The 11,506-nt window shown below is 41.9% G+C and overlaps 1 protein-coding gene across 3 annotated transcripts in view; it reads right to left on the bottom strand.

The window, feature by feature from the left end:
* Nucleotides 1-7,965: 7,965 nt before the first annotated feature.
* Nucleotides 7,966-11,506, bottom strand: part of atf7ip2 (activating transcription factor 7 interacting protein 2) — a 17,961-nt gene continuing 14,420 nt past the window's right edge. For 2 of the 3 annotated variants that reach the window (XM_042314564.1, XM_042314563.1), the window contains 2 exons: nt 9,438-9,778; nt 7,966-8,429 (listed from right to left, as the gene is read on the bottom strand). In XM_042314564.1, the coding sequence (XP_042170498.1) occupies nt 8,228-8,429; nt 9,438-9,778 (543 nt within the window). In that variant the 3' untranslated portion in view covers nt 7,966-8,227. The remainder of the gene's footprint in view (nt 8,430-9,437; nt 9,779-11,506) is intronic. The other variant, XR_006081997.1, reaches the window with a different exon arrangement.

The raw sequence follows: 11,506 nt of genomic DNA on the forward strand, positions 1-11,506 counted from the left end.
CATAGACACAGTCTGTTATAACAGGGGTCTATAGGGGGACGTCCCATAGACACAGTCTGTTATAACAGGGGTCTATAGTGGGGACGTCTCATAGACACAGTCTGTTATAACAGGGGTCTATAGGGGGGACGTCCCATAGACACAGTCTGTTATAACAGGGGTCTATAGTGGGGACGTCCCATAGACACAGTCTGTTATAACAGGGGTCTATAGTGGGGACGTCCCATAGACACAGTCTGTTATAACAGGGTCTACATGACATCAGTCTGTTATAACAGGGTCTACATGACATCAGTCTGTTATAACAGGGTCTACATGACATCAGTCTGTTATAACAGGGTCTACATGACATCAGTCTGTTATAACAGGGTCTACATGACATCAGTCTGTTATAACAGGGTCTACATGACATCAGTCTGTTATAACAGGGTCTACATGACATCAGTCTGTGTTATAACAGGGTCTACATGACATCAGTCTGTGTTATAACAGGGTCTACATGACATCAGTCTGTTATAACAGGGTCTACTACACAGTCTGTGTTATAACAGGGTCATGACATCAGTCTGTTATAACAGGGGTCTGACATCAGGGGGAGGGTCTCATAGACATCAGTCTGTTATAACAGGGTCTACATGACATCAGTCTGTGTTATAACAGGGTCTACATGACATCAGTCTGTTATAACAGGGTCTACATGACATCAGTCTGTTATAACAGGGTCTACATGACATCAGTCTGTTATAACAGGGTCTACATGACATCAGTCTGTTATAACAGGGTCTACATTACATCAGTCTGTTATAACAGGGTCTACATGACATCAGTCTGTTATAACAGGGTCTACATGACATCAGTCTGTTATAACAGGGTCTACATGACATCAGTCTGTTATAACAGGGTCTACATGACATCAGTCTGTTATAACAGGGTCTACATGACATCAGTCTGTTATAACAGGGTCTACATGACATCAGTCTGTTATAACAGGGTCTACATGACATCAGTCTGTTATAACAGGGTCTACATGACATCAGTCTGTGTTATAACAGGGTCTACATGACATCAGTCTGTTATAACAGGGTCTACATTACATCAGTCTGTGTTATAACAGGGTCTACATGACATCAGTCTGTTATAACAGGGTCTACATTACATCAGTCTGTGTTATAACAGGGTCTACATGACATCAGTCTGTTATAACAGGGTCTACATGACATCAGTCTGTTATAACAGGGTCTACATGACATCAGTCTGTTATAACAGGGTCTACATTACATCAGTCTGTTATAACAGGGTCTACATCAGTCTGTGTTATGACATCAGTCTGTTATAACAGGGTCTACATGACATCAGTCTGTTATAACAGGGTCTACATGACATCAGTCTGTTATAACAGGGTCTACATGACATCAGTCTGTGTTATAACAGGGTCTACATTACATCAGTCTGTTATAACAGGGTCTACATGACATCAGTCTGTTATAACAGGGTCTACATGACATCAGTCTGTGTTATAACAGGGTCTACATGACATCAGTCTGTTATAACAGGGTCTACATGACATCAGTCTGTTATAACAGGGTCTACATGACATCAGTCTGTTATAACAGGGTCTACATGACATCAGTCTGTTATAACAGGGTCTACATGACATCAGTCTGTTATAACAGGGTCTACATTACATCAGTCTGTTATAACAGGGTCTACATTACATCAGTCTGTTATAACAGGGTCTACATGACATCAGTCTGTTATAACAGGGTCTACATTACATTAGTCTGTGTTATAACAGGGTCTACATGACATCAGTCTGTTATAACAGGGGTCTATAGTGGGGACGTCCCATAGACACAGTCTGTTATAACAGGGGTCTATAGTGGGGACGTCCCATAGACACAGTCTGTTATAACAGGGGTCTATAGTGGGGACGTCCCATAGACACAGTCTGTTATAACAGGGTCTACATGACATCAGTCTGTTATAACAGGGTTATAACAGTCTGTTATAACAGGGTCTACATGACATCAGTCTGTTATAACAGGGTCTACATGACATCAGTCTGTGTTATAACAGGGTCTACATGACATCAGTCTGTTATAACAGGGTCTACATGACATCAGTCTGTTATAACAGGGTCTATGACATCAGTCTGTGTTATAACAGGGTCTACATGACAGTCTGTGTTATAACAGGGTCTACATGACATCAGTCTGTGTTATAACAGGGTCTACATGACATCAGTCTGTGTTATAACAGGGTCTACATGACATCAGTCTGTGTTATAACAGGGTCTACATGACATCAGTCTGTGTTATAACAGGGTCTACATGACATCAGTCTGTGTTATAACAGGGTCTACATGACATCAGTCTGTGTTATAACAGGGTCTACATTACATCAGTCTGTTATAACAGGGTCTACATACATCAGTCTCAGGGTCTACATTACATCAGTCTGTTATAACAGGGTCTACACTACATCAGTCTGTTATAACAGGGTCTACATGACATCAGTCTGTTATAACAGGGTCTACATTACATCAGTCTGTTATAACAGGGTCTACATTACATCAGTCTGTGTTATAACAGGGTCTACATTACATCAGTCTGTGTTATAACAGGGTCTACATTACATCAGTCTGTTATAACAGGGTCTACATTACATCAGTCTGTTATAACAGGGTCTACATTACATCAGTCTGTGTTATAACAGGGTCTACATTACATCAGTCTGTGTTATAACAGGGTCTACATTACATCAGTCTGTGTTATAACAGGGTCTACATTACATCAGTCTGTTATAACAGGGTCTACATGACATCAGTCTGTTATAACAGGGTCTACATGACATCAGTCTGTGTTATAACAGGGTCTACATGACATCAGTCTGTTATAACAGGGTCTACATGACATCAGTCTGTTATAACAGGGGTCTATAGTGGGGACGTCCCATAGACACAGTCTGTTATAACAGGGTCTACATGACATCAGTCTGTGTTATAACAGGGTCTACATGACATCAGTCTGTTATAACAGGGTCTACATGACATCAGTCTGTGTTATAACAGGGTCTACATTACATCAGTCTGTTATAACAGGGTCTACATGACATCAGTCTGTGTTATAACAGGGTCTACATGACATCAGTCTGTTATAACAGGGTCTACATTACATCAGTCTGTGTTATAACAGGGTCTACATTACATCAGTCTGTTATAACAGGGTCTACATGACATCAGTCTGTTATAACAGGGTCTACATGACATCAGTCTGTGTTATAACAGGGTCTACATGACATCAGTCTGTTATAACAGGGTCTACATGACATCAGTCTGTTATAACAGGGTCTACATGACATCAGTCTGTTATAACAGGGTCTCAGTCTGTTATAACATGACATCAGTCTGTTATAACAGGGTCTACATGACATCAGTCTGTTATAACAGGGGGTCTGTTATGACATCAGTCTGTTATAACAGGGTCTACATGACATCAGTCTGTTATAACAGGGTCTACATGACATCAGTCTGTGTTATAACAGGGTCTACATGACATCAGTCTGTTATAACAGGGTCTACATTACATCAGTCTGTTATAACAGGGTCTACATGACATCAGTCTGTTATAACAGGGTCTACATGACATCAGTCTGTTATAACAGGGTCTACATGACATCAGTCTGTGTTATAACAGGGTCTACATGACATCAGTCTGTTATAACAGGGTCTACATTACATCAGTCTGTTATAACAGGGTCTACATTACATCAGTCTGTTATAACAGGGTCTACATGACATCAGTCTGTTATAACAGGGTCTACATTACATCAGTCTGTGTTATAACAGGGTCTACATGACATCAGTCTGTTATAACAGGGTCTACATTACATCAGTCTGTTATAACAGGGTCTACATTACATCAGTCTGTTATAACAGGGTCTACATGACATCAGTCTGTTATAACAGGGTCTACATTACATCAGTCTGTTATAACAGGGTCTACATTACATCAGTCTGTGTTATAACAGGGTCTACATTACATCAGTCTGTGTTATAACAGGGTCTACATGACATCAGTCTGTAATTGTTTCCATAGAGATAGATTCATTTAGATTAGATTCTATAGCATTCTATTTGATTAGATTCTATAGCATTCTATTTGATTAGATTCTATAGCATTCTATTTTATTCTATTAGATTAGATTCTATAGCATTCTATTTGATTAGATTCTATAGCATTCTATTTGATTCTATTATATTAGATTCTATAGCATTCTATTAGATTCTATTAGATTAGATTCTATAGCATTCTATTTGATTCTATTATATTAGATTCTATAGCATTCTATAGCATTCTATTAGATTAGATTCTATAGCATTCTATTTGATTAGATTCTATAGCATTCTATTTTATTCTATTAGATTAGATTCTATAGCATTCTATTTGATTAGATTCTATAGCATTCTATTTGATTAGATTCTATAGCATTCTATTTGATTCTATTATATTAGATTCTATAGCATTCTATTAGATTCTATAGCATTCTATTCTACCCCAACGGCAGCTTCTGTTTGGCTCTGTTGTTTCCATAGAGACAGAGCCCCCCCTGGGCTCATCATGGGAGTTGTTCAATATATTTTATATTAAAGTGACATCTTGTCCCCAGTGATCATTGGTCCTGGTAACTGTATAGGTCAATGTCTGCGTCCCCCATTCTCCACCCTAAAACCCCAAGTGCACACTTGTGGAAAAGGGTGTAGACTCGGGACACAAAAGCCTAGGAATGAAAGTGCTAGTTGAGAGACTGTGGTGTTTCTGGGGATCTGGCGCCACCTGCTGGTGAACCACAGCTCAGTGTCTGTTTTCATAAAGCGTCTCAGTGTATGGGGTGCTGATCTAGGATCAGTTTGGCTTATTCCAATCATGATGAATAATATGAAAATGTCCAGGGAGACACCTGATCCTAGATCAGGACAGAGAGATGTTTAAAAAAATAATACAGGTGTAGATACTCTACTACTACAAAGGATCTGGTAACTCCACAGTCCTGGAGAGAGATGGTCTCTATTCAAAGGGTCTGGTAACTCCACAGTCCTGGAGAGAGATGGTCTCTATTCAAAGGGTCTGGTAACTCCACAGTCCTGGAGAGAGATGGTCTCTATTCAAAGGGTCTGGTAACTCCACAGTCCTGGAGAGAGATGGTCTCTATTCAAAGGGTCTGGTAACTCCACAGTCCTGGAGAGAGATGGTCTCTATTCAAAGGGTCTGGTAACTCCACAGTCCTGGAGAGAGATGGTCTCTATTCAAAGGGTCTGGTATCTCCACAGTCCTGGAGAGAGATGGTCTCTATTCAAAGGGTCTGGTATCTCCACAGTCCTGGAGAGTCTCTATTCAAAGGGTCTGGTATCTCCACAGTCCTGGAGAGAGATGATCTCTATTCAAAGGGTCTGGTAACTCCACAGTCCTGGAGAGAGATGGTCTCTATTCAAAGGGTCTGGTATCTCCACAGTCCTGGAGAGAGATGGTCTCTATTCAAAGGGTCTGGTATCTCCACAGTCCTGGAGAAAGATGGTCTCTATTCAAAGGGTCTGGTATCTCCACAGTCCTGGAGAGTCTCTATTCAAAGGGTCTGGTAACTCCACAGTCCTGCAGAGAGATGGTCTCTATTCAAAGGGTCTGGTAACTCCACAGTCCTGGAGAGAGATGGTCTCTATTCAAAGGGTCTGGTATCTCCACAGTCCTGGAGAGTCTCTATTCAAAGGGTCTGGTAACTCCACAGTCCTGGAGAGAGATGGTCTCTATTCAAAGGGTCTGGTGACTCCACAGTCCTGGAGAGAGATGGTCTCTATTCAAAGGGTCTGGTAACTCCACAGTCCTGGAGAGAGATGGTCTCTATTCAAAGGGTCTGGTAACTCCACAGTCCTGGAGGAGATGTGGGTATTTCTCCTGGGTATTTAGGCCATTGTATTTGAAAATCAGATGCGTTAGTGCTGGGTTGGGACAAAAGCCTGCACAGTGAGAAGCTCTGTAGACGTGGGCCATACAGACAAACCTTTCCATATCATCAAAGACACTTTACAAGGACAAGTTAGGAAACATATTTTATTATACAATGGTGGTTAAAATTTGAACAAGACAGTTATGAAATATCATCTGCTAAAAGGAGTGACTGGTAGTCATGACCAACATCACTAACAGAGTTGACTCAACTAGGACAGATATACTAACAGAGTTGACTCAACTAGGACAGATATACTAACAGAGTTGACTCAACTAGAACAGATATACTAACAGAGTTGACTCAACTAGGCCAGACATACTAACAGAGTTGACTCAACTAGGACAGATATACTAACAGAGTTGACTCAACTAGGACATATATACTAACAGAGTTGACTCAACTAGGACAGATATACTAACAGAGTTGACTCAACTAGGACAGATATACTAACAGAGTTGACTCAACTAGGACAGATATACTAACAGAGTTGACTCAACTAGGCCAGACGTACTAACAGAGTTGACTCAACTAGGCCAGACGTACTAACAGAGTAGACTCAACTAGGCCAGACATACTAACAGAGTTGACTCAACTAGGCCATATATACTAACAGAGTTGACTCAACTAGGACATATATACTAACAGAGTTGACTCAACTAGGACATATATACTAACAGAGTTGACTCAACTAGGACAGACGTACTAACAGAGTTGACTCAACTAGGCCAGATATACTAACAGAGTTGACTCAACTAGGCCATATATACTAACAGAGTTGACTCAACTAGGCCATATATACTAACAGAGTTGACTCAACTAGGCCAGACGTACTAACAGAGTTGACTCAACTAGGCCAGACGTACTAACAGAGTTGACTCAACTAGGACATATATACTAACAGAGTTGACTCAACTAGGACATATGTACTAACAGAGTTGACTCAACTAGGCCATATATACTAACAGAGTTGACTCAACTAGGCCAGACATACTAACAGAGTTGACTCAACTAGGACATATGTACTAACAGAGTTGACTCAACTAGGCCAGACATACTAACAGAGTTGACTCAACTAGGACATATATACTAACAGAGTTGACTCAACTAGGACATATATACTAACAGAGTTGACTCAACTAGGCCAGACGTACTAACAGAGTTGACTCAACTTGGCCAGACGTACTAACAGAGTTGACTCAATTTGGCCAGACGTACTAACAGAGTTGACTCAACTAGGCCAGACGTACTAACAGAGTTGACTCAACTAGGCCAGACGTACTAACAGAGTTGACTCAACTTGGCCAGACGTACTAACAGAGTTGACTCAACTAGGCCAGACATACTAACAGAGTTGACTCAACTAGGACAGATATACTAACAGAGTTGACTCAACTAGGACAGATATACTAACAGAGTTGACTCAACTAGGCCAGACGTACTAACAGAGTTGACTCAACTTGGCCAGACGTACTAACAGAGTTGACTCAACTTGGCCAGACGTACTAACAGAGTTGACTCAACTAGGCCAGACGTACTAACAGAGTTGACTCAACTAGGCCAGACGTACTAACAGAGTTGACTCAACTAGGACAGATATACTAACAGAGTAGACTCAACTAGGACAGATATACTAACAGAGTAGACTCAACTAGGCCAGACGTTGGTTCTGGGTTTCAGAGATTAAAGACGAGTGATTAAACATGCGTAAAACGGACCGACACCGGGTTGGTTACCGCGGTGACGAAGGACGAATCACCACCCAGTCTACCTTTCCTGCCTGCTTTAAACCCCGTCCTCGTCAGCCTAATATTTCAGGTTAGTTAGGTGAAGTCTCTATGTTGTTCACTAGGTCTACGTTCAGGTTAGTTCCTCACTAATTAGTGACCTTAAATTCATCAAATGAAGTACAAGGGTGGAGTGAACCCCCCCCACAGATGCTCAGCCAGCCCCCCCCACAGACGCTCAGCCACCCCTCCCCTCCGTGGAATGAGTTGGGACATGCGTCGCTGAGTATCTTTCATCGGATCGGTAATGCTCTTGAAAACACACAACAAAAAAATCATTTTTATTTGCCTCCTCCTGTTCCTCTTTAGATGGTAGCACAGAGAATTCCCGTAGTCTAGCAGGTCACTAGATCTCAGTGACCTTTCAACTCTCACCTCTGGAGGGAGGGGGGGGAGAAGGTGGCCTTCAATCTAGACGACCAGAACTCCCAGCCACGTTTCTATGCCAGGAGGACAGTCTGTACGTCGCTGTACGGTCCGTAGCGACCATACCGGTCCTTGCCCACCACGATGACGTAGGTGGTACCCGATTGGTACTTGGTTACCGTGACAGCCATGGGCAGGGCCAGGGCCTTGACCACACCCACATTCCTCCAGGACGGGGAGACGCTGCTGCTATGACTCTCCTGAGCGATGTAGATACTGGAGGGAGGAGAGAGAGGGAGGGGAGAGAGAAGAGGGAGAGGGAAGGGAGAGAGAAGAGGGAAAGGGAAGGGAGAGAGAAGAGGGAGAGGGAAGGGAGAGAGGGAGGGGTAGAGGGAGGGGAGAGAGGGAGGGGAGAGAGGGAGGGGGAGAGAGAGGAGAGAGGGAGGGGTAGAGGGAGGAGAGAGAGGGAGGGGTAGAGGGAGGAGAGAGAGGGAGGGGTAGAGGGGAGGAGAGAGAGGGAGGGGTAGAGGGAGGAGAGAGAGGGAGGGGTAGAGGGAGGGAGGGAAGGGAGAGAGGGAAGGGAGAGAGGGAAGGGAGAGAGGGAAGGGAGAGAGGGAAGGGAGAGAGGGAAGGGAGAGAGGGAAGGGAGAGAGGGAGGGGTAGAGGGAGGGGTAGAGGGAGGAGAGAGGGAGGGTGTAGAGGGAAGAGAGGGAGGGTGTAGAGGGAAGAGAGGGAGGGTGTAGAGGGAAGAGAGAGAGGGTGTAGAGGGAAGAGAGAGGGAAGGGAGAGAGGGAAGGGAGAGAGGGAAGGGAGAGAGGGAAGGGAGAGAGGGAAGGAGAGAGGGAAGGGAGAGAGGGAAGGGAGAGAGGGAAGGGAGAGAGGGAAGGGAGAGAGGGAAGGGAGAGAGGGAAGGGAGAGAGGGAGGGGTAGAGGGAGGGGTAGAGGGAGGGGTAGAGGGAGGAGAGAGGGAGGGTGTAGAGGGAAGAGAGGGAGGGTGTAGAGGGAAGAGAGGGAGGGTGTAGAGGGAAGAGAGAGGGAGGGGAGGAAGGAGAGAGAGGGAGGGAAGAGAGGGAGGAGAGAGGGAGGGGATTTGATCAGTTGATTTGAAAGTTTGACAAATTGCACACATCCCATTCACTTTCATTGACGGCTAGAGCCGGGTCTCTCCGTGTGTCTGTACCTAGAGCCGGGTCTCTCCGTGTGTCTGTACCTAGAGCCGGGTCGCTCCGTAACTAGAGCCGGGTCGCTCCGTAACTAGAGCCGGGTCGCTCCGTGTGTCTGTACCTGTAACTGTCCATGTCGGGCGCCGCGGCGTCTTCCTCAGTGACCCTCCAGTGGATGACCAGACACGGGGCAGGGTTTCGGATACGGGCCAGGTGTACAAGGGGCTTCTGGGGGATGGAGTAGGAGGCCGCCTCGAGGGGGAGGGAGGAAGGGAAAGGGGTCGGGGGGAGAGGAGGGAGATGGGACAGCAGCTCACTCTGAGACGGAGGAACACGAAGAGCGACTAGAGGACACGGGGACTCCTCGGTCTTAACGGTGTTTTCCATCTTCACCGTGCACTCCGTTTTAACTGGCGACGTGGCTGGCGGTCTGGTCACCGGGACGACAGACGCCTCGACCTTCTACACACACAAGGGAAGGGAGAGGTTACAAGGCTTGATACAGAGAGGAAGACAAGAAAATAACTCCTTTCAGAAGAATTATTATTATAATGTTGCTGGATAATAACTACTAACTACTAATAGCTACTAATAACTACAAACTACTAATAACTACTAACAACTAATAGCTACTAATAACTACAAACTACTAGCTACTAATAACTACAAACTACTAACTAACTACAAACTACTAACTACTAACTACTAATAACTACAAACTACTAACTACTAATAACTACAAACTACTAACTACTAATAACTACAAACTACTAACTACTAATAACTACAAACTACTAACTACTAATAACTACTAATAACTACAAACTACTAATAACTACAAACTACTAATAACTACTAATAACTACAAACTACTAACTACTAACTACTAATAACTACAAACTACTAATAACTACAAACTACTAACTACTAATAACTACAAACTACTAACTACTAATAACTACAAACTACTAACTACTAATAACTACTAATAACTACAAACTACTAATAACTACAAACTACTAATAACTACTAACTACAAACTACTAATAACTACTAATAACTACTAATAACTACAAACTACTAATAACTACAAACTACTAATAACTACAAACTACTAACAACCACTAATAACTACAAACTACTAATAACTACTAATAACTACAAACTACAAACTACTAATAACTACTAATAACTACAAACTACTAATAACTACTAATAACCACTAACTACTAATAACCACAAACTACTAATAACCACAAACTACTAATAACCACAAACTACTAATAACCACAAACTACTAACAACCACTAATAACTACTAACAACCACTAATAACTACTAATAACTACAAACTACTAATAACTACTAGCTACTAATAACCACTAATAACTACAAACTACTAACTACTAATAACTACAAACTACTAATAACTACAAACTACTAATAACCACAAACTACTAACAACCACTAATAACTACTAACAACCACTAATAACTACAAACTACAAACTACTAATAACTACTAACAACCACTAATAACTACAAACTACTAATAACTACAAACTACTAATAACTACAAACTACTAATAACTACAAACAACCACTAATAACTACAAACTACTAATAACCACAAATAACTACTAATAACCACGAACTACAAACAACTACTAATAACCACCAATAACTACTAATAACTACTAATAACCACCAATAACTACTAATAACTACCAATAACTACTAATAACTACTAATAACTACTAATAACCACCAATAACTACTAATAACTACCAATAACTACCAATAACTACTAATAACCACTAATACCTACTAATAACCACTAATAACCACTAATAACCACTAATAACTACTAATAACCACTAATACCTACTAATAACCACTAATAACCACTAATACCTACTAATAACCACTAATAACCACTAATACCTACTAATACCTATTAATAATCACCAATAACCACCAATAACCGCTAATAACCACTAATAACCAATAATAACCACTAATAACCAATAATAACCACTAATACCTACTAATAACCACTAATAACCACTAATAACCACTAATACCCACTAATAACCACTAATAACCACTAATAACCTACTAATAACCACTAATAACCACTAATACCTACTAATAACCACTAATACCCACTAATACCCACTAATACCTACTAA

Source organism: Oncorhynchus tshawytscha, unplaced genomic scaffold (assembly GCF_018296145.1).
Source record: "Oncorhynchus tshawytscha isolate Ot180627B unplaced genomic scaffold, Otsh_v2.0 Un_contig_5806_pilon_pilon, whole genome shotgun sequence".
Classification (NCBI taxonomy): Eukaryota; Metazoa; Chordata; class Actinopteri; order Salmoniformes; family Salmonidae; genus Oncorhynchus; species Oncorhynchus tshawytscha.